Genomic DNA, 24770 nt, shown 5'->3' on the forward strand with positions numbered 1-24770 from the left:
GAGCCGAGATCTAGGTCGCACCAGGAGCATTTGGCCTGCTGATCTAAGCGCTCTCCCAGGGATATAAAAGCTGAGGAGATCAGTAAGATAGCTGGGCGCGGTGTTATTTATGATTTTAAAAGTGAGCAATAAGATTTTAAAATCAATACGAAATTTAACAGGGAGCCAGTGGAGGTCGGAAAGAACTGGAGTAATAGACTCAAACCTGCCAGTTCCAGTTAAGAGACGTGCAGCCGCATTTTTAACGAGCTGCAGTTTGTGAACAAGGGCAGAATCGAGTCCAATATAAAGGGAATTACAATAATCTAACCTTGGTGTCCTCCGTAGTTGATTGAAACTCAATTTAACTACGGAGGACACATTTGTCCAACTTGAAGGAACTGTCCAAGACAACACCCAGGTTCCTCACAGTGTCAGAAAGGGAGTCAGCAAAGGGCCCAAAAATACCAGTTAGTTCAGCCCGAGAGAAGGGAGTATCAAAGATTACAATTTCTGTCTTCTTATCATTTAAAATGAGAGAATTGCTCAGTAGCCAGTTTTTAACTTCATTCATACAATCAAAGAAGTGTTGCAATGACGACGTGACATCCTCAGCTAGTTCAAAATAGATTTGAATGTCATCCGCATAGAAGTGAAAAGAAAAGTTGTATTTATCAAAGATTCGGCCCAAGGGTAACAAGTATAAAGAGAACAGCATGGGACCCAGCACAGACCCCTGGGGGACACCAGAGGTAACAGGGGCAATGGAGGAGGCATAGGTACCCATGGTGACAGAAAATAACCTTTCTGAGAGATAGGATTTAAACCAGCTAAGGGATGCCCACCAGATGCTCAAGCCTCATTAAAAGGACATTATGGTCCACCAAATCAAAAGCAGAGGACAAATCAAGCAAAATTAACACCACAGGGCGCCCTGAGTCAGCAATTGAGAGAAGATCATTAAAGACTCTCAGTAATGCAGTTTCTGTGCTATGGCGTGGCTTAAACCCCGACTGAAATTTTTCCCCGATATTATTTGCATCCAAATAAGTTTGAAGTTGGGAATGAACAATCTTCTCTAGGATTTTAGACAGAAACGGGAGTTTGGAAATAGGTCTAAAGTTGGCGAGGTCATTCTGATCAAGGGAGCTCTTTTTGAGTATAGGTTGCACTACAGCGTGTTTAAAAGCAGCCGGAACACAACCCGATAACAATGACAGGTTAATTAATGATAAAATACAGGGCCCGATAATGTTAAACCCATCTTTAATAATGCGAGATGGAAGGATGTCATGAGCAGCGTTTGAGTTTTTTAGGTGATCAATTATACCCTTAAGAGTAGGGAGCGAAACTGGATCAAACTGATTGAGGTTAGTAGATCATCGTAATGCTGGGGCCTGACTCATCACAGGGGGGTGTGAGACTCTTAGAGATAAGATTCTGCCTGTAAAATGAGTTTAAAAAATTTCACAAAGGGCTAAGGAAGCCAATCTAGGTGTTTCAGGACAAGGATTGATCAATGAGTTAAAAGTCTTAAATAAAATACGTGTGTTGTGACTGTTATCCGCAATGACACCCGACAGAAAAGCCGCTTTAGCCAACTTAGCAGATTTCTGAAATTCCAGGTGAGTCCTGCGAAGGATATCAAAAGACACCTGGAGCCTATCTTTTTTCCACCGTCTCTCAGCTTGGCGACAAACGCGTCGTAAAGCGCGTAAAGAGTCATTTAGCCACGGCTGAGAGCAGCTTCTAGGCCGTTTTACTTTCATAGGGGCCACAACGTCCAGTAAAGAGGAGCAGGTAGAGAGAAAGGAGTTAGCAAAATCATCAACTGAAGAGGGTGTAGAACGATCAATGTAATGTAATGTGACAATGTAGAGCAGGATGTGGAAAGTAGTATGCATGCCAAATATCCTTGGGCGAGATACTAATCCAAAGTTGTTCTCCGATGTGTCCATCAGAGTATGAATGGCATATACATGTGTGTGACTGTTAGATAGAAAGCACTTATGCAGAAAAATGAATTGGTGTGAATGAGGCAAGTTGTATAAAGCGCTTTGAGTACTCAGAGTAGAAAAACGCTGTATAAGAACCAGTCCATTTACCATTAACGTGGAGAAATCACAGTGACTGCGGTGGTCAGTGAAAGGTTACATCAAGTGTAGCAGAGATTCATTTACATTTAAGTTTATACCAACTTCATACTGTCTAGTATAAAGACAATATACTAGAGGTGGGAATCACCATACAACTCACGATATGATATTATCACAATACTTAACGCACGATACGATATTATTGCAATTTTTTTAAATATTTTGCGATATTCAGATTCTGTACATAAAGGTAAACTTTATCAATATTCATTTTATCTAATATCAAAGTCTCACACTCAGTCTTTCTCTCATTTCAGTCAGTTTTATTGTTGACAAACTGAATGGTCTGTATTACAGTCTAGTCCAACTTAACGGAATGCAACCATCTGGTACAATTATAGCTATTCTGAACTATGCAATTTATGAAAACTATGCAGCCCATTCAGCAACTGAAGAATTTGAAAGTAAATTAAAACAAAATATAATTTTACATTAAATAAAAAACTTTTAAACTTAAATAAAATAAAACATGTCTTAAATTAAAATAAGTAAACTGTCATGTTTATTGCTGCCATAAAACAAGTTAAACACATTTGGACAGTGAAGGAATGTCAGGATTCTTGCTCAGAAAAGGCTGAAGTCTCTGAAGTCAGAGCATGTTCCAGTCCACGAAAAAATTGTTTGTAACAAAATCTCGATTTCTGCTGTCCCTGTATCGATACATTATTAGCAAACAAAATATCACGATACTACACAGTATCGATTTTTCCCCCCACCCCTACAATATACAGAAAAATGTTGGAACTCAGCAGCAGGTAGATGTGAAACATCTGCTTACATTTTGTTGAATTCACTTGTGTAAATACACAAATAACAGCAAGTCAGCTGATCACAGCCCATTATTATTGTGAGCTATTAGTATTTTCCCCACGCTGAGCCACTACAACAGATCCTAGTGTTCCCCCACTTTGTTCTTTAGAACTAGAATTTAGCTTCGATGATCATTTGTATTGTCATGTACTAATATTATATTAGTTTTATATTTATATCGCTGAAGGTCGAGTTACTTGAGCATAAAAATAGATGGTAGATGTGTCGTTCAAGGACCTTCTTACTTTGATTTCAGAGACTGTAGTTTTTCACTTTAACTTGAGTAAAGAAGTTGACTCAGTACTTTTACTGGATTATTTTTTTTAACACGAGTATCTGTACTTCTACTTAAGTGCAGGAGATGGGGTGGAGGAGGGCCAGACAGTAGACCAACCTTACCTTAATTCCATTATGGATGAGAAGCACTGTGTTAGCTAGGGCTCTGAAGTTGTGGGACTTGAAATACAAGACGCCGGCTTTTGAGCTTTCACCTTCCTGCTCCTATGTCTGGCCTTCCTGAGAGCAAGAAGACTCACTCTTCCTTTACCATTTTGAGTAAAATCCTTTGTGCTTGACTCTGTCCTCTGCTTCCTGAAGTACAGAAAGGATGAAAATGTTAGGTGGTAAATCCTCCTTTGCACTACAAAGGACACAGAATTCAGTTTTAGTAGCTAAGGTTATCAGTGCTAAAATTAAAATTCCTCCAACTTTGAGAATGATAGCAAGAGCAGTAGAACCATATTAAAAGCAGTATAGCTAATACTATATGCAAACACCACAAGCATGTTTCATGCCTTTGCACAAATGATAACAGCAGCAGGAACCATGGCTGCACACAGACCCATGAACACTGCTGACGGCCCGCTGTGAGTACACGAGGACAGAAAACTTCCTGCCGCTGCCCCCACTGTCACCCCCAACCTTCCTACATACTCCATACTTATCTGCAACTTGTCGATATTGATCTGTAGCTTTCCTGTTGCATACCCCTACTGGCCCTGCCACCCCATCAGAGCTCCTATGGTGGGACTTGTTGTGTGTTTGTATCCCATGAGTTTCTGGTTGTCAGCCAGTAGCTCCAGGGACTGAAAAAAAAAACAATTGCAGTCCCTCGCACAAGCAGACCTCCTGGAGCTCCAAACACCAGCCCAATGCAGATGTGGAAATGAGTGATGCCAGCTCTGAGGATTAATAAACAGGTCACACTGTACAGAAGATTCATTGAGTGTGAATGTGTGTATTTGTGTCCCACATAGATATACTGTAGACTTATTACTGAAAACACCAAAGTGTCTTCACAGACCTCTGTAAAACTCAATAACAACAGTAGCTTTTACTTTCATCCAGTAAATCTGTTCTGAAATGACTCAGAAATAAGCTTTATGTCTTAAGTTCACCTGTTGAGTCTAATATTTTCCATTTCAATGTCTGGCAACAAAAGAGTTTTTAATGAATAGAAGATATTTATACAATGTATTAAATCCTCTATGATCAATATTGTAGATTCTAATTAACATATAATTCAAAGCACCACGTTCCAATGTGGCCATCATCATTATGCTCATCAGTAAATAATAATTTAGTAAGCATGTCTTCTTCATTTAAGAAGCACATTTCCCTAACCACAGCTAGCTGCTAATATCTGTGCATTTCATTCCATTTTTGATCACTGTTACATTATTATATTGAAATTTCATTTCATTGAGTCTTTGATTCTTATTTTTACTTTATGATTATTCTAATGATGAGCTCAGGTTTGAAAACGTTCCTTCCTGACAATGTCAAACCTTGTTAAACCTCTTGACACTGTCATAAAGAAAGTTTTGCTGGACCGGCTGAGTTAAGAACGAAGCCGGCTGTATGTGGCCCATGAGTTTGACGTCTGTGCCCTAGTGAATTTTCTGGTTATGACATCGGTGATATGCAGTGACATTCATCAAACAGGAGAGGTCAGCATGCGGTTGAATGCAAAGCTGCTTAGGCGTACCGCCTCTAAAGTTCTCAGTGAAAACCTTTCACAGAATAACAGGTTAAATTAGCCTGTGTGTCACTTCAGCCGTTGTGGTGACTGTATAGATAAAACACACAAAAGTGGCATCTGCATAATGATTTAGAACAAATAAGTATTTTACTTTCAACTGTAAAATTGAATGTTATGAGGAAATTAGTTCTCTATATTTAACACTAAATCAGTCTTAAAAATTACTCAGATTTATGTCAAAAGTACAGGTTTACTAAGCTAATGTAACCTGAGAGTGAGAGAGATGTTAGCTGTTCCTTTCAGCCACATCACAAAGGTTCTGTAATGGACTGACAGTGTTTTTACAATCTTGTATTATCTTATATTGATGAGTTACTGTGAAATGGAGCTTCTGTTTCCTGTTCTTAGTTGACAGGCGTAGCCTCCAGTGTGGTCTTCTGCTACTGTAACCTGTCTGCTTCAAGGTCTGTTGGTCTGCTTTGCTTTCAGAGATGTTCTTCTATGTAGCTTCTTTGTAACAAACCTATTAGCTCAAAGTAGTCTGGCTTTCTCCTCTGACCTTTGACATCATCAAAGTATTTTCACCCAGATAACTGCTGCTCACTGGATATTTTCTCATTTCAGATGACTCTCTATAAACCCTTAGCGATGGTTATGTGGGAAAAACCCACTACATGAAAAAGTGTGGGAAATACAGCCCATCTGACATCAACGACCACGTCATGTTCGGTCACCTTTCTTCCTGATACTCTTTTTTTTTTTTTTTTTTTTTCCGCCTGTCCCGTTTGGTTCTTTTGCCATCAGAATTATTGTCTAAAGACCAAGAAAGATGCCCAACGGGTTTTCTTTACCAATATATTTTCACTTGCTAAACACGGGACAGACATGACTGGGGGAAAAAAATGGGAGAAAGAAAGAGGGAAAGAAAAACAGTGGGGAAGAGGAACAAAACAAACAGACAAAAAATACATATATCAATCACCTGGTGAGAAAGAAAAAAGAGAAAACAAGCAAAAAAATAGAGAAATATAATAAACAACATCATCACAATAATCTATGTGAATATAACAGTAAATACTAAATATTGAATATTATTGTGCGGCACATAAGATCGACAGCGCACAGTGTGCTTTAAGGTAGGAGCCAAAAAGGGTGTCGTTTGTTTGTGTGAGCACCCGTGTGTACACCTGTGAGCATGAGTGCACTTGTATTCAAAAGGTTACTTCATGTAATGATCTGCTAGAGGGTGTGGGGAGCCATAACCCCTTCCCCCCACGCATGAAGCAGGTATGGAGGAGATCCTGGCTCCAGACATCCAGAGACCCCCAGAACACAAGAGACCAAGGAAGACCAACAGAGGGGCAGCTGTGCCACTCTCCCAGAAAGAGCTGAGGAGAGTCCCAGATGAGGGGTCACTCAGCAGCCACGGAGCAGAAGCCAGGGGGGGTTGCAGTCAGCCAGCTGTGCCACAGTGACCGAGCCCCAGGCCCAGAGGCTGAGGGCACCCCACCCCCCGAAGGGGCCAGAGCGAGCCCCAGGCTCCAGGCCCTGACAAGCAGCCACCAGGAGTGAGCCGGTGCGTACCTGGATGCCCATCCCCGGACACAAAGAACCACCAATGCACCGATGTCTGAGGGTGTCTGCCAATGGAAGGGGGAATGGGGGGAGATAGGCCTCCATACCTTGGAGGGCCTGAGATGTCCCTAGAGAGGTGGCGTCTGATACCCAACCTGACATATAGACACAGACAAACAGGCACACACAGATACAGACATCCATTCCCACCCTCATGCTCTCATATGGAAATACTCAGCACTCACCCAACGTGGAGACAGACATAAAGAGACACCGTACACTCCCCAAGCGTACCCTAAACCCCAGGTCTAGGTACCCTTGCCCCTAGAGGGGGAAACTGCACCCAGACCCAGGTGGTGTTACCCTCTTCCCTGGGGTGGAGAGAAGCAGACCGCCCCGACTCCGCAGCAGCAGGGAGGCCCCACATTCCAGACCCCAATGGGACGGTCAACTCCTCCTCCCAGCCCAACAAAACTGAAACAAAACTGAGCTACTGCCAGACAAAGCCACAATTCTCCCTTCAGCTTGGTGATACTCTTTATAGGTTGTGGAACTTTTTAAAGAAACTGAAAGCATTCAATTCCCCAAAATGGATTCTCTTTTGCACATATTAAGTATTATTTAACCAAAATTCATGCTTTATGGTTTCCAGCAGCATTCAGCATCCTCATAGCTCTTTCCTAAAACAAGTTCTGACGATTTGTCAGAAATATTTTAACCATCAACAGCAGCCAGTATGATGGTGTCAGTTTCTGGCAGCACAGCAAACAAGGTGTCTTAGAACGGAATGTTGTCCTGCAAACATTTGTGGATACACCTCCTCATGGTCGGATAAGTATGCACTCACTGCCCTTCTGGCCTGTTCTGTATAGACTCACCTGACAGCTTGACGGTTGAGAAGAAGTGATAAGAAACGAGAAATAAAGTAAGATTAGTCAAAGGTATTTAAAGAAGACCTGACAAAAGAAGAGAAACTAAGCACGAACAAAAGCAGCTACCCGTCTCACCACCTCGGATCATGTCGCTGTCAAAGCCAGAGGACCAGCTAGCCTACGAGCTTAGCTGTCCCATCTGCCTCCAGCTCTACTCGGACCCGGTGGCTCTCCCCTGTGGGCACAACTACTGTCTATCCTGTATCCGCAAGACTATTGACAGCACGGATAAGACTGGCAAAATCCTGCCGCGCTGCCCAGAATGTCGTGAGGAGTATCCTGGCACGGATAACCTGCAGATAAATTTCAAACTTCGCAGCATCATTGAGAACTACAAGGCCACCGCGCTGCTGCTGCTGAACATGCAAGCAGACTGCGTGGATACCAAAATGGAGGTTTTCTGCGATCAGTGCATAGATGAGCAGTCGCCCGCCGTGAAGACCTGCCTGAAGTGTGAGGTGTCTCTCTGCTCCAGACACCTTCAGAAACACCACGAGAAGGAGTTGTTCAGGACCCACCCCGTGGTGGAGCCCACGACGGAGCTGAGAGTGAAGGTCTGTGCCATCCACCAGCGTCCCCTTGAGTACTTTTGTTCCAACGACATGATCTCTCTGTGCACCACGTGCGTCGTAGAGGGCCATCACGAGAGCCACGACGTTCTCACCTTTAGCGTAGCTGAAGAGGAGATGAGACGAGCGCTGGAGGCCCGAAATAAGGTACTTTTGACTGCATTAACATTTTAACATTTTACCTACTGTTATATTGTAGCATTATGTATTAGGAAGGGGGGTTATTATATATATGTATTGATAAAGAAATTGATAACCTACAAAATGTGGACACATCTGGGTCAGCTGAGCTTGCACAAAAGTGAAAGTAGTGCTCAGACAGGGCTTGTAGACTGATAAATAAAATATTCAAGTTATACAAATGCATAATTCATGTTATAAAAATATGTGAATCCCATCAGGGAACTTACTGTTGAGAAATGTCAAAACCTGAAAATCCTGTAATATAATTTTGGAACAATGTTTAAAAGACTATGCTCTATGCACATGGGACATAGACATGGGAACCGAACTTGTTTCACGTATAAATTAAGGGCTTGGCACCTCAGTGACTCACTGCCATTTTTGAGGAGTGGTGAAGACCTGGAATGCAAAACAAATCTGTCTGATAGGAATAACCTGATGACCTTTGGCAGAGTCTAAGGGAGTGCACAGTTTCGTGCTATGCATACAATTCAAAAGTGCAAAGTCAGACCGTTGAATTTAATATTTTGGACCAGAAAATGATCAAACTTTGATGGAATATGATCATATATTACTTAACATTACAGAAAACATTTACAGTACTATATATATGTATATATAGATCTGTTTTCTCTACTTGTTTTCCGAAAGCCACTTATGAGAAAAGGGCATCCAGTTTTTCCAGATCCGAAATCTTTTATGCTTATACACAATAGAAAGAATCCTGTTGTGTGAAACACAAAAGATCTTAAAACATATTACATGTGTGTCTGCAGGTCATTTATAGCAGACTGCAGCTGACAGAGGGACTCCTGCAGAAGACAGCAGAGGATCAGGGAACCTCTGAAGCTGTAGGAGAAAAAATGGTCAGCAAGGCTGTGACAGTCATGGACAGCATAGGTGCTCTGGTGGACAGGTAACCTGCTGCATATTTGCTGCTAGTAACACTGCCTTAAAAAGTAGCAGGTGGTGTAATTAAACAAATGCAGTGACCAAAGATGCACTTAAAGGCTTTGAAAACACATTTCCCCAATTACAGTCTGAGTGTGAATGCACACTCAGCAATCTCTCATAAAACCAAACACACCCTGTTCTTACAGAATATCCTCACGAATCTTTGACTTTAAAGCACTTGATAAAAATGTTTGCAGGTTTTCATTTGATTTTTGTGGTTAAACGTTAAACTCTACAACCATCACAATGTAAAAATAGATGGAATGATTTCTCAATAAAGAACAGGAATTATCTGTTTTTCCCAAATGCTTTAAAAGTCAGCCAGTTTTCGTGCACAGTATGTTTTCAAACAGCAAGACGACAAATGATATTGGCTTTAAAAAGGTGTGGAAAACCCAGACTGCATATTTCAGAGGTGGTAGAACAGAGTTCCTTCAGGAGCTTCTCTCTGACAGGATGTGCTTCATATTTTCAACAGCAAATAAAAATACAGACCAAAACTCAGGCCCCTCAAAGAATGTAGTAAGCATGTATGTAATGAATGCAGTTTATCTGCATTTTAGGCCTACCAGTGTCTGTTTTGTGGGGCAGATTCAAGGGTGTCTGTAACACCCTAATACTTCAGTAAGTTTCAAGAAAACATTCAAGAAGGTATATCTTCGGAAGGAAGTAAGACTGGAATGTAGAGCTCAGTCACATTAGTAAGGCTGTGTGCGAGCTAGTTGTACTTTAAGTTAAATAAAAAATATTGAGCATGCATAGCAGCAATTTTCCCAGGGCCGAGGGACTCTTGGAGGAGTTTATTATGTCATAGGTTGTCAGTCCAAATTAATATATGGACGTTCATGCTGAGGGTTGGAACTTTCTGGAAGTTCAGGAACTTCTGGGTGTGCCTCTGAGCACATTTCTTATCATTTAAGTAGCCTACCAGCAGCATTTCAGCCAGTTTCATCTTACAGGCATTTTCTCAGTACCAGGTATTTATTGAAAGAACAAAAACAAAAAAACTCACATACATAATCAGATGCTATCTGTTTAGCATTTTTGTTTGATTTTTAAAAAACTATTTGGCTAGCTAGCTAACCTTATCTAATTAGCACAGATTATAACTTAGATTGTTGAATATTTTCTGAGCTTTGTGATTATTTCTCATCGTATGGATGCAATGGATGCATGTACAACTTTAAAGCAGACACAGTGATGAATCGATCTACCTGACTCTGTTTAGTAACATCACGATAATAAAAGGAATAAAACTGACCAGTCCGCTTCACTTGTGTGCTGTGATACAGGTACAGGGATCGCCTGCTTTTGCTGTTGGAGGAGGAGAGAGGACAGCGCCGCAAAAGCTGGCAGCTAGGCGTGAGTGCACTTGAGGAGCAGCAGCAGCAGCTGATGGAGGCCCAAAAGAGTGCCACAGAGGTCCTCAATGAGACAGACACATGCATCTTTATACACAGGTACAGAAATCTGCCCTGCTATTACAATTAAAAAGAAGAAATATATAGAACAATGTAAAAATGGCAAGAAAAGTGAAAGTGATGCAGTATTCTTACTGATAAACCGACATTTAATTGTTTATTACCCATGGCATATGGCTAGATGAGTGGGGTAAGTAATAATAAATCCTTTGCTCTCCAGGTTCATGCAGATTGAACAAAAGTTGAGACATGTTGTCACCAGTGCCATTTCTTCCAACATCCCCTCAAAGGCTCCACTCAATAATATGTGCCTGCAGGGAGGTCTCAAAACCCAAGACTTCTGCACAGAAATGACCCGCCTCATGGATTCTCTTCATATCCTCCTCAACCCACTGGAACTCACCTTCAGCATCTTCACCGCCCACCCCAACCTGCTGGTGTCCAACGATCTGCGCACAGTCAAATACATCTCTAACAAGCAGTCGTACCTGGAGCACCCCGAGCGTTTCACGAGTGCACCTCAGATCCTGTGCAGCCAGGGTTTCTCTGGCGGCGAGCATGTATGGGTTGTAGAAGTGGGACCCAATAGCATGTGGTCATTGGGTGTGTGCTACAAGAGCATTCCTCGCCGTGGTGACCACAGCCGTCTGGGGCACAACACTGTGTCCTGGAGGCTGCAGTGGAAAAACGGCAAGCTGACAGTGTGCCAGTGCTCCTCGAATGTGGTCCTTAAGGAAGTGACCACACCACCGGTCAAGATTGAGGTCGCACTGGATTACGAGGGGGGAACTTTGACGTTCCACAGCACCAAAGGGCGCAGGGAACACCTCCACACCTTAAAGGCTGTGTTTAAAGAGCCTGTTTACCCAGTATTCAGTATACTTTCAAACACACCAGACTCCTGGATCACACTGAGCAGTGGGATGTGAATACATCCTGCATAGAAATTGCTTGGGTAGTCAGCCAAGTGAACTGCCTTCCAGCTAACACAAAAACCCGCAATATGTCTGCTGCCTGGCATTGGTGCATTGTATAAATTTAGCATTACAATCACATGAGATTGTTTACAAAAATGTGTTATTCATGTTTTGGGTGTTTTAATAGAGTAGATTTATCAATACAGGCGCCTACTACCTTTGTGAGATCTTGAGGCATGAACATTTATGTCACAAGATCATGTTTCCATTTTGTGTGTTTTGTGTTTATTCTACAAATAAACTTATCTGGCAATGTTTCTGTGTGTCTTGTGACCAACTTTCTTTGTCTTTTACGGGTGCATAGAAATAATCTATGCCGTATATAGCCTTTGATTGGCTGTTGATATTTCAGCCATTCAACTATGACCCTGGAGTTGCCAGGTGTGCCTGTAAATCCTTGATTTTTTTCTTTTAAAAAAAGTGATTAAGCAATTTGCATTTAATCTGACTTCCCCCAGAACACACATGTAATAATTTCTTATTAACATTTTCGTATTCACACGCAATGTTATTATTTCCAACACACGATCTGACCTTTACACATGTGCAAGAGGAGGATGGTTCACGAAGAACCTGGCAACCCTATCCCTCCTGTCTCACATTCTGTCATTGGGCAGGACAGCAACATTATTTCATATTAGAAACATTTTTCTCACCACGAAAGCTGTGCGTTTGCAGCAGAAGCATGGGTTCGGGAGAGAGTACAACAAGAAAAGTGTCCTTCGGTGTCGACGATGAGGACAGGGTCAGAATTCTCCGTGGAGTCAAGGTAATGCTAATTTAGCTAGCACTTGAGAAGCCATGTTAGCATTACTTTAATGTGTCGCTTAGCGCTGACTGGCTATTGTCAAATTAAGTTGTTTCTTTGTTCAAGCTATCAGTCTACGACCGGTAGAGTGTCACTGCTAAAATGAGGAGGTACAAAGGTAGGAAGAGGGTGGGACAGGTTGTTGAAAGAGCTGAAATATGTAACCCCAAACTCCATTCGTAATAAGGTGAAAATAGTAATGTTCCTTGTTTACAAGTAAAGGAATATATGTGGCAGATGCTCTAAGAAATATAGAAAACTTTAGGACCTTAAGGTAAATTCGGCATATACATTGCCCACCTAGCAGGAAAACTAATTACCCGAAATTAAACATTTTAGCTGTTACCTACTCGCTGGCATTTGCTAACAACGTTAATGTCATAACACATTTAGTTTGCATTGAAACGTTAAAGTTCGCTGTTATCCTACTTGAACATGTCTGCTGCACAGTGTGTATCAAAGAAAAACGGGGAGAATCGTATAAATGTCATAACTGCCTGACATGTTGGTTTAACTGAGCATATGTTTAACTAGAAGTGGATGACTTGAAATGAGCAGACGAGGTTTGGTGTGGAGTTGACGCCTCTTTACAGTGTTGCTTTCACGTGCTGTTGGACATATAAAGAGCTTATACTTTTAACACAACCAAGAGTAGAGCGAGTTAGTGTATGCAAGTGAAACACTAATTCAGTTGCATATATAACTAAATTGTCGTCTTCTAAAACAGGAAACGATAACGAACAAAACAAAACAACAAATAGAAATGATTTTGAACAGGGTATAGGCATGTCTAGTTTTGCTGAGCTTTCGGTCACCTGTCAAGCGCTGACAAAATCAGTTAGATAATCATACACCTCCATGTTTATTTATTTTCTGAACTCGTTTGTGGAGATTCTTGCATTGTCATAATGATGCAGATGTGTACTCGTTTCACCTTTAGCCTGTTGGTGTGCATGATTAAGTGGTAAATTAAAATTTACCACAGTTAAACTTCTTGCATGCACACACATACAGAAAGTCAGCTGGTGTGGGTGTGTGCCTCCAATTATCCTGACATTATGAGGAAATGAAGACACCCTCAGATCCTGCAAAAACAACGACTGGAAATTAATAAGTTGCAGTGGAATGCAATGGCGTGTAATGGCATGCAATGGAGTTAGCAGGTTTGTAAATGTAAAAACAGTTTTTATGTAGTGCTTTTCTACTCTGAGCACCCAAAGTGCTTTTAAAATATTTTGTGAAAATGTCTGTAAGAAGAGAGCCTGCCTTAGTTGCACATTCAGTGTGACTCATAGAAACAGTGAGTCAGTGCTCCCTCCTGTGGTTTTTGGGGTAGTAGTGCTTAAGGACTTCCCTGGATACACAAAGACACACACACACATACAGATACACATACAATAGAGGTTCAGTGATCCTCTATTAATGGCATGTTTAAGAGGCTCATGCTTTTTTGTTGGTGTTGTTGTTTTTATCTGAAGGATTACACAAATGTTTTTTTCTCTGAAATAAATAACACACGTTGTGTATATCAGCGGTCCCCAACCCCCGGGCCTCGGACCGGTATCGGTCCGTGAGTTGTTTGTTACCGGGCCGCGAGAGTTGAGGCTCAGGTGTGAAATGTATAGTTTTCAGGGTTTTTATCGGTTTTCAGCGTTATTTTGTTATCGTTTTTATCGTTAACTCGGTTTTCCTGGGTCTTTTCACGTGTGTTATGAATAAATCTTATTTTTTTCGGTACCGGTACTAGTTTTATTTTGTTGTATTTATCCGCAACACCTTAAAGGCCGGTCCGTGAAAATATTGTCGGGCATAAACCGGTCCGTGACGCAAAAAAGGTTGGGGACCGGCGGTGTATATTATATGCTTTGTGGTTGACTCTGTTTGTCCAGCTGTCAGAAGATGTTCTGCAAAGAATGAGAGGAGTTGCCAACATTGCCCCAGACCGCACGTCATCTGCCTCAAGCCCTCAGACAAACACAGGTAGTGATCATTTTTGAGATTAGATTCTATTGGTGCCTCTGCACTTATCAAGTTTGCTTACAAGTCAGTTTGTTTTAATTATTCCCCTTTTGATTGCTGACAGTTTATTCTCTCTCTCTTTTTGTGGGAGTAGGTTTCACTGAGTCTCAGTATTAACAGTTTTATTATCTCTCAGTGTGAACACACTGACTGGAACTCAGTTGTGAAAAAACCTCACCCGCTGTGAATTAGGCGTCATTGTTCTGCCATGTGCAGTTGCAAGTACAATGTGCCAACATTGTGTGAGAACTTGATAAACTTTGACACATACAATTCAAGGGAAGTGGACAATTTGGAACTGGTTCTCGATTCTCATCTGTAAACGCACGTATCACATCAGCTGATAGTGTTTAACGAGAAAAAATTTTTTTTTAAGAAAATATTTGTTACCTGAGCTTTTTAACTGGAAACCTGTGTCAGAATAAATTGAGAGCGGGAAATGATTTTGGCAGCCAGGGAAAAGTTGTGTTGTCCTTGTTTAAAGAAAAAAAAAAAAAAATCACTATTTTTCATTTTCTTTAGTGGAATTTAATTTACTGAAATCGACTGTTGCTTATCAAATTGTCAAACATTGCCAGAAAATGTATAGGGTTTTACACTTCTGTTAAGAAAACACAGATTCACTGTCAACCAAATGTCTGACCTAAAGTAAATTTTGAGCCATGAAAAATCTTCTAGTTTATACAAACTTTTTTTTTCTTAAGAAAGATTACAATGTTTGATTATATAGTATTAATTATACATGTGCATTACTCCCTATTTTGACAGTAAAGCTGTAAGCCACAAAAGTGCCAAAGTTGTTTTTACCTTGTGTGATAATCTTTTTTCCTTTGAACATTTGTTGTCTTTGTTCAGCCTCCTCTCACAGTGCCAGCTCAGGCTCTCAATCTCAGCAAGGCCCACAGCAGCACGCACAACCCAGTTCGCACTCCAGCAAATCTGCCTCCTTCAGCAAGGAAGATCAGAGGAGGTGAGTTAAAGGAAATTCAGGATACAGATTTTAGTTAAGATTTCTGCCTGGTGACCATTTGTATGCATTGCAAATAGAATTGTTGCATATCGGAGCAAAAGGTTTTTTGTGATTTGTTATAAATCACAAGGTTGTGTTGCTGTTTGCGTTGGAAAGAGAACAAAAAATGTGGAAGGTGTGCCACATTTTTTTTGAAGGCTCAATCAAAAAAACTAAAATGAGCTGTAACAGGATAATATGCAACACTGTGAAGGTTTCAGAAATATGATCTGATGCTTATCATTTCAGAGAGCCTTTAAATCGAGAGCTTCTTCTAAAAGAGTCCTGACTAATTTAACCTGAAGGGCATCATGCATGGTTTCACATTAAGTCAAGTTAAGTAAATGCATAAATAAATACCTGTAAAAATGATCAAGCTCCTTTTTCCATTCTGAGTTGTGCGATTGTACAACACATCTCTGTTTTGATGGAAGCTGTTTTTGTATCCAAAGAGGTTTGATATTTGCAAGATGCAAGTTTGCTAGTTCACTATTGGTTACCAGTGTGTCTATATAAAGTAGTTTCACAAATTATTTTAGCTGTCATGGCCTTTGCTATTTCTAAGCTAAACTCAGGTATCACTTGACATTTGAGACACGGGTTAAACTGTGTTGCACTTTGATAATTTAGTAGGATAAATCATGTTTGATAAGGACCTTTATTAATAGTAATTTTGTTCATTTGAAAATGGATAAAAGGAGGTAATTCTTATTTCATGCCAGCATTCTAATTCATGTCTAATGAATGAACTAAACTCCTGATAAGTTTGAAGCTACCCTACAATGCATGTTTCTAATATTCTATGGAGGGAGCTTAAATTGTTTCTATACTGCCCCCTAGTGGACATACATAAATATATACATACGACATCTGACTGTACTGTGGAAAGCCATGAAAAACAGTATAAAAGATTAGTGTACTGTAGCTTCTGGTGCCTTAAACCTCCATTCTTTGTAACACCTACCATCAGGCCATGTGAAAAGGCTTCTGGTTCAATAGGAGGCTATGGGAAAAAGGTACTGAGCTGTGACCTCTGTAAAGACTTTCCCGATGACTTTATGGACTCAGTCACTCATTTCAGATTATGTTGCATTAAAAATAAAGACTTTAAAAGACCAAATGTTTTTTGTTTTTTTGCGGGTTTTTTTTTTTTAAAGTGTCATAAGGATTATCTGTAATCCATCTTACATACTTTAATGTGTCAGTTTGCCATTAATGTAAGCAATATTCATTATATGTATGGTTTAAGGTATGAACACCAACAGAAGTTACTGAAGGAAGAGTGGGCCAAGATGGCACAGCGAGAAATGGAGGCGGCAAAGGAAGAGATGGCCAAAGCCACGAGCCGGGAAAGACAACAAACACGGCTGGAAGCTGAGAGGACCAAACAGTTGGTATATACACACCCACACACCCATGCATGCGTCAGACATGTTTTCTATTAAAGTTTAAATCTCTTGTTTCTTTCGTGTCGTGTTGAGCTGCTACTGATAGTTTAAATAAGAGTGAAGTAAGTTCATATTTAAAACACTTTAGTCCAGGGGTCCCCAATCCCAGTCCACGAGGGACGGTGTCCCTGCAGGTTTCAGATGTGTCCTTTATCCATCACAGCTGATTTAAATGGATAAATTACCTTCTCAGCATGTCTTGAAGTTCTCCAGAGGCCTGGTAATGAACTAATCATGTGATTCAGGTGTGTTGACCCAGGGTGAGATCTAAAACCTGCAGGGACACCGGCCCTCGCGGACTGGGTTTGGGGACCCCTGCTTTAGTCAGTCACACTGCACTAGGCAGGACCCTGTAGGAAGTAATTTCTCTGCAAGGGTTAATACAGATTTCTCTGAAAGTCGGTCAGTACCAAAGCTTTGGGAGTCTAAAGCAAGACAAGAGGGATTTGCAAAGTGGTAGGAGATTCAGATTTAATCCAATTAAAAATTGCCATCACATCCAAAGTTATGAAAATCAAAAAGTATTTTTTGCATAAAATAAAAAACTATACTCCTACAGCCAACCTTGTGTGTGGTATGTATGACCTAATGCAACCTGAAATGACCCTCTGGGCATTGCTGACCATTTGCTGTATATACTTAAACAATAACAACTCTGTACTCAAGCTTAACTAATTGCCTCTTCTAGTTTTTCTTGTTACACCTAACACGCCTTGCCTCTCCTTCGACTGCCGCTCTATGTTTACAGAAACTTTGTGCATCATTTTTGTTAATATGGTTATGATGTGAGTGAGGGATATGTTGCTTCCCCCTGCAGTATCTGCCAGTGACCCATTGAGGGAGCTGTTGTTGCCTGTATACAGTTCTTTAAAGTTTTAGTCAGCAGTCATCCTAGCTCTGTTCACTGAAGAGGTCAGGTGTTGCACGAGTTTGTTGATAAAGTTGTGTAAAAGTGGATTAATCTGAGTGGGAGGAGATAGGTTTGACGTGGTGTCAAGATGTGACTCAGTCTGATGAGTTTGTCTGTGGTTAAATCGGAGTATTCATACGGACGCAAATTGGCTCTTGAGATTGAATTTGCAATTTCAATGATGATACTCCCCCTTCCTCCTCCTCGTCCTCCTTTTTATCCTCCCCTTCTCACCTATTACATCCCTGTTCTTTTTCTATCTACTCCTCTTTCCCATGTTCTCCCTCCCTCATTTCTCTTTCTTCTTTCCTGCCCTCACCCCCTATCTCACTCTGTCTTTCTCTCCTTTTCTATCCCAGCCCATCACCCTCTCCTTCCTGCCCGGGAGATGGTATTATCAGCGTAGTGCAAGCGGTAAATTGCACCCTGAGAGTTTCCTGGAGCTGGAGATAGGAGTGGTGTGGAGATGCCCGTGTAGTCGTGGGCGGGGAAGGTTGAGGGGGGGGGGGCTCTTGTTGTACACATCAGCCGGTGCCTGTTTCATACAACTCTTCCTCCCCCTTCCCCTCCTATTACACCCCCTCCCCCCATCGCTGTAGCGCCTGTCTTATCTCCACTCCAACATACTCCCACTGCTAATAGAAAGCTGCTGGAGGGATGCGCTGAGCAGAATGACCGCTTGAGCAGGACTGGACCTCCTGATGCTGAGGGCTGCTTGTAATTACTGTTTCTGTGCTATGAAAACCTATATGCACATGCATACGAAGTGTGGGCAGACTTGCTCACATTCTTTACTCAAATTTGATTTTTTTTTTTTTTTTTTTGCTGTTATAGAGTCAGAGAGCATGATCACTCATCTTCCACAGTTCTTTGTCCTGTGCACCCTTGCATGGGTAGTTTTTTTTTTTTTGGTCATTTATAAGAATGTGATATTTGGTATCACAGTAATACAGACATGGCAAAGAGTATATCTAGTGCATACTGTATGAGCAGTTCGCCTAAACTTTTGTATCCATTAATCACCTCCAGCCAGCAGATTTATTTATTTTAATATAGCAAATTTCCCATAATTGAGTGGTTTCTGTGAATCTCCAACCTCTTGGAGAATCTCAATAAAAGGTCATAAAAAAAGAGAATAGAGGTATGTATTCAAAGACATGCAGGTTTAGTACCTGTTCAGCATTTAAAATATAGTTTTTATGTGGATCAGCAATACTTTGCTAAATTTTCACTAAAATTGCTCATTTAAGTTGCAGTATTTTATTTTTCTGAGCCCCAAATTACTGGAGATGGCCATGTGAAATATTTCAGGGCTGAATAGCACATTTACAAAACTGTCCTGAGAGTTCAAATGCACTGCAACTTGAAAAAGACAAATCAAGTGCTGCAAAAGCACACAAAACACAAAGAAAGTTGAAGAAAATACAATGGAAACAGAAAAAATTCCACAAACTCACAAAACCTAACCGTAGTGTTTTTGGGAAGACAACAATGTGACGGACAAGCTAACAGTAAACAGCTAATAGCAATAGTAAAGTGTTGCTTTTTGTTGGTGTTTTCTTAAGCTGCAGTGTGTTTGAAATCTAAGGACCACCGTACGTTTAAGCTTTATTAAAAATGTTTTAAATTTAAAACCAAATCAATTTTACTTTCAACCAGGAGCCACAGTCTAAGGGAATATCCTATCTGTCACCATCTTTCATAATCAATATGGATTATGTTTTACTAGCAAAACTGGTACATGGCATAGAGCACATGTACCGATACCTTGGATGTTCACTGTTTTTTCCGATAAATCAGTGGAGGAAAAAATGGGATTTGGGGTAAACCCTAAAAATGACATTTCACCATGTAGGTTAGGTGGTTGATTTCCTTAAATCCTTAAACAGGATTTAAGCCAATGAAAGGTCCTATTTCTTCCTACCATTGTAATACCAAAACCTGTGCTCACATTGTAGCTGTGATTACCAAATTCTTTTAGGTGTAAAGGATTTAGATCATTTTTAAATCTCAGTGGTGTCTCTGTGCTGCTTTGCTTTTGGGAACCGAAAGAGCATTAGGACCCAGAACAGGCTAATCACATCAGACATGACATGTACACAGTGTAGATGGACGCATGGACGAGTGTTTACAAGTTAAAAACATAATAATAAAAGTGAATATTTTGTTATTTTTAGTGATAAAAATCTAAATAACTTTCGAATTCAGATGGATTACATAGCTGGCAGCAAAGTTATCTGGCACCCATGGTCAGAACCAATGTACATTTGGCAGGGAGCCATATTAATTATGCAAGGAAAAGTTTAAAGCTGTGACAGTTATGCAATATTTCCTGAAAAGGGAAAATAAATGGATGAGGAAGACTGAACATATGAGACGATTCAAAATGAGAGCTGACAGCTGATTAAGCATTTACTAAGTAATTGGGAGCAAGAAGGATGTGAGGATGAAAAAGAAGTGACGGAACATTTTGTGAAGGGTTAGGATAAAGAATGAAGAGGAGCTGGGAATGAATGGGAGTGAAAGAGAAGATGACACGCATTTCCTGCGGAATAGAACTGAGGAGAAGGGAACGAAAAAGGAGCCCTTTACAAGCGATTGAACATTTCGTGAAGGATCCACAAGTAAGTGGAAGGGAAGCGCCACAATGGGTCAACGAGAAGGAAGGAGGGACTATTTGTAACGCTTCTTTGTCGCATTGGGAGGATGAATTGCAGAAGGAGGGTGTGATTTTTAAAAGCGGGTTACAAGATGAATAAATATTTCACACAATCAGGAGATGTTAGACAAGGAGGGATGAGGGGTGGCAGGGGTTGAGAGAAAATATGAAATCTGAAGGAGAAGGACGAGGAGGAGAACAAAGACGGAAAGAAAGGAATGATAGGAGCAAGAATGAAAATGACAGATGCCTCAGCACTGCATACAGAGGGGAGGGATACGTGCAGGGAGAGTTTTTTTTTTTAAAAAAACAGCTGAGTAAATGCTTCCTATGGAAGTTGAAATAAAGGAGATTTAAATGTAAGGCATGAAGACTGAAAGTGGCACCAAGTTTAACTAATGTTTATGATGATCATCATGATGATGATCCAGAAAGAGGACGCAGCAGGTGATCTGCACAATTGTTTGAAAGCGGAGGAATAGGAGGAGAGAGGAGCTGTGCAAATGTGTGCCGAATGGACGGAGTCACGGTTTCTCCTTGAGTGTCAGAACAAAGGTGTGAGGAGTGGGCAGAGAAGGTTGCTACAGGTGACTCAGTGCACGCTGTCCTCGTGCGTGGTCGCAGCACTGAGTCACACGTCAAGAAAGAGCCGGACAGCGATGTGTGGCGTCTGCTCTTTAACTGTTTCTTTCTTTTCCGGTGCCTTTCACTCCCTCGCTCATTTCCTCCTGTCTTTTGTGCTCTTCCGAGCGCACTGCCTGATCCTTCTGTTCCTCTGGCCCTTTCCTCATCTTTCAAGCCAAGGCTCTCGCCCACTGTGCCACACTCTGTGAATAGTCTTTGTTAATAGCAAATCTTCTGCAGATTAATTTCAGAATAAGTGAGGGGGGGAGAGAACGGGAGAATAGAAAGAATAGAAGCAAGTTGAACTAAAGAGCTAAAAGGGATTTTCTCTTTTTATATTGTATTAATGGCCTTTTGGTGCGTCTTGAAAGGCCCACCCCCCCTTAAAAAAAAAAAGGTTATAAGTCACATTAGCATATGGTCAATTTCTCTCTCTGCCTCTGTGTTCTCACAGAACAATTAGGAAGACTATTTTATTAGCTGCCCTTTAACTTCCTCTGACTGAGCTTGGGCTAATATAAAATGCCAGCCTTGTTTTTCTCATTCTTCAAACGTGCCTTTTAAGCACAGGTGAGTCAGTTGCATCTTACTTGGACTTAATGTGACAGGGAACATGTAAGGTGGTTAAAGGGTATTATGCAGGGAATTTTTCATGTCAGTATAACACACACTTAAAACTATTTAAGGCTTCTGTTTATTCAGGAACCTCTGTTTGGGAGGGAAAATGTCCTCATCATCATCAGGTATCATTGGCCAGCTGTCCAGTTTAAAAATAAAAAATAAATAAAATAAATAAAAAAATCCTCAGGGCTTCACAGAAGAGAATTAATGGGCACTCGAGCAATCTTTACATCATGAGGAGATGTTCTCAGGCTTTGATTTGCTTTTAGCTCAGACATAAAAGCAAGATAAAGCCTGATTACATAATATTAAGAGACATTACGTATTATTAACATAAAGCCTGTGTTATATAAACGTGCACACATCTAATTCATAGATGTGGACATTTACCAGAATGAGATACTACTGCGTTGTTCTCGGAAATGTCCATGTTTAGATGCACTCTGGGTGTACTCAGTTTGAATCACTTCCTCCAGTCGACACTAGATGGCAACAAAGCCATATGCCATATTTCATATGTTGGCCTGCCTGTCTTATTTTGCCTGCTGCTTTGTCCCTGTGCACATCATGCACAAAAACTAGATAAATTTGAAATTCTGTCACCAGAAAAGCCAGTCACAAATGCTATTCCACCTGCTCCCCCAACACTAATGGAATCTGTGTGTGCCCTCCTTGTACATGTCCTATTGTCTGCCATTATTTTTACTGTGTCAGAATTGCCTGTGGTACAGCGCCAGGGCACATTGTAATGTTCATATTCGTTTAGTCTTTAAGGAAGCTATCATATATATCAAGATCTGTTGATGCTCTTTGACTCACGTGCTGTAGGGATGTTCCTGGATCTTTACAAAGAAAGCAATTATCCTTATTCAGATTTGCACCAGGTCACTGAGTGAGGGTTGCATTCTCCATATTTAATACTTGTGAGTTGTTTTTTTTTTTTTTTATGTTTGGTTTCTTCCCCCAGTTGTTGAAGCGCTTATTTTGATGACAATTAAATTTGAGCCATAAAATTGCATGTAAAAAAGGGTTAAATTATATTTTCAATTAAAGTTTAAAAGTAAATTATTATTTTTTTGTTTGGTTTTTGTTTTTAGGACAAAAACATATATAATGATAATCGAATGAGCTCTTGTACCCATGTGTACTAAACATCCTTCATTATAATTTCTTAGTATATGTCATTAAAAAAACAAAAAAATCCAAGTGCAGCATTACAACCTCCGAATCAAAACAACACCGTGCACACTGTGTTGGACTCCTCATTAATACTGACTGTGGCGTGTTACTATTTTCCCACCTTTAGCTTTTTTCCATGCTATTCTGAACAGTTACTGCAATATCAGTGCACAACTTTTTTTTTGTCAGTGTGGTTTGAATTGTGTGTATCTACAACTGACTAACACACAGATATCTGGCTTTTCCTGTGTGATGTGGCACTGCCAGGTATTTTTGCTTTAATAAAAGTCATATTTTATATGAAAGAAAAGTGCAGCGGCCCTGAGAGGTCAAATGCAGTGCAATTAAAGAAAACACTAGCAAACAGAAATTTTGCTGCAAAAGTTTAATACAACAACCCAAAAATAGAAAACAAAGCCACAAAACCTCACAAGAAAAAAACAAAACCTGCAAAACACAGCTGTAGTGTTTTTTAGGAGACGGCAACAAGACTGAAAAGCTGTGGACGTAAGCTAACAGTAAACGGCTAATAGCAGACATGTATCAGTGTTCTAAACCATAAACGGTACATCTTAAATATGCGATTAAACGCACATTCCCTTACATCCTTTTCGCCCTCACAGCACTGATGAATCCTCTGCCTGTTTTGAGCGTCTCTGTGCAGTCCTTCAAATCTTTTGGTTTCTGTCACTTCCGTAGCTGTTCCGTCACGTTATTGTGTCCCCAAAACGCTCCAGTTTCCTTTCCTTTTCTTTTATTCATCTTCCATGTGTTGCGTGCACTTTTACGCTTTCGCAGCGCTCTCTTAAGTTGTAGTGCATTTGACCTCTCAGGGCCACCGTAGAAAATATTTGAATCCATTTCTTCTGATATTCATCTGGCGGGGTAGTGCTCTTTATTTTGAGTAAGGTCAGGTTTCAGTGCTTTAAAATAGTGAAGGATAACCCAATTTTATAGCCTTACTCCAGTGATTTAATTATTATGGTAGTAGAATAGCCAGGGTATCATTAACTTCAGTCTGCAAGTGGTGCAAGCTTTAAAAACTTCAGAATGTTTAAATACTCAAAAGAAAAGAAACCTTCAAATGCATCTTTCAAAGTTCAGAATCTATGCTCTGTGATGTTTGGGTTTAAAAACTTTAAGCTTCAAGTTTAAACCAGAGTAACCCCATTGAATTCAGTGACTTAAAGAGAGTTGTTTTGATACCATGCCAGTTAACGCTGGAAGCGTTGCTGAGGAGTTATTTGTTTGAACTAAAAGAAGGCTTGATTTTAAGTTTGGTGGTCAAAGGTGAGAGAGCTTTGCTTCCCAAACCCATTTTAGCCTTAAAAAGGGTTCCTATGATCTTTTTAGCCATAACTGAATAATTTATAGACGAATATCACAAAGCATTACACAAATATCGAGTAGTTAAAAATAAGATGATACTATGTTGGTATCTGTAAGTTTTTCTGGCCAGTTTTAAATGCATAAGTTTTTAAAATAAGGAGACACTGACTATATTTTACATTTTGTAAGATACCAAAGTTGATGCTGTATTTGCTACGTCTTGCACTTCTTAAACTACTTTGATTAGGAGATGCATATAAACACACTAATTCTAGTTAATTTTTCTATGATCCTGAATTTGGTTTAATGATGAGCAACAAATCCAAGTTTTTCTCTGCTATAACTTTTAGGGTCTGTGGGTTTGAGCGCTCACACTAAATGTTCCTAAATGTAATGTCTCTGTTTACGCCCATTGCTCATGTCCCCCTTTTCAGCTGCAGTTGGCAAACTTTTAAGACCAAATGGGAGATCAGCATAAATGACAACTATCTGTTGAAAACATTGGAGAATATAGCAGATGAAGAAACAGATGTTGTCATCATGTTTAGTGTAGATTAAAGCAGAGACTAAAACGAGTCAGCAGCCCAACACACTCCCACAATCTCCAAATCTGGTAGAGTATCCACA

The 24770-nt window shown here is 40.4% G+C and overlaps 2 protein-coding genes across 3 annotated transcripts in view; both read left to right on the top strand.

Annotated features, from left to right (window-relative positions):
- The first annotated feature begins 7370 nt into the window (after window positions 1-7370).
- Window positions 7371-11680, top strand: LOC102783562 (E3 ubiquitin/ISG15 ligase TRIM25). The gene is made up of 4 exons (XM_006785731.3): window positions 7371-8149; window positions 8962-9101; window positions 10432-10599; window positions 10781-11680. The coding sequence occupies exons 1-4, from the start codon at window positions 7520-7522 to the stop codon at window positions 11487-11489; spliced, it is 1647 nt and encodes a 548-aa protein (XP_006785794.1). The 5' UTR covers window positions 7371-7519; the 3' UTR covers window positions 11490-11680.
- Window positions 11681-12103: 423 nt separating this feature from the next.
- The window catches only part of chchd6a (coiled-coil-helix-coiled-coil-helix domain containing 6a), a 75291-nt gene continuing 62624 nt past the window's right edge, over window positions 12104-24770 (top strand). For both annotated transcript variants that reach the window (XM_006785275.2, XM_087834083.1), the window contains exons 1-4: window positions 12104-12306; window positions 14235-14325; window positions 15220-15334; window positions 16623-16767. In XM_006785275.2, coding sequence (XP_006785338.2) covers window positions 12223-12306; window positions 14235-14325; window positions 15220-15334; window positions 16623-16767 — 435 coding nt within the window. In that variant the 5' untranslated portion in view covers window positions 12104-12222. The remainder of the gene's footprint in view (window positions 12307-14234; window positions 14326-15219; window positions 15335-16622; window positions 16768-24770) is intronic.

This window comes from Neolamprologus brichardi, chromosome 20 (assembly GCF_056152115.1).
Source record: "Neolamprologus brichardi isolate AB-2024 chromosome 20, ASM5615211v1, whole genome shotgun sequence".
Lineage (NCBI taxonomy): Eukaryota > Metazoa > Chordata > Actinopteri > Cichliformes > Cichlidae > Neolamprologus > Neolamprologus brichardi.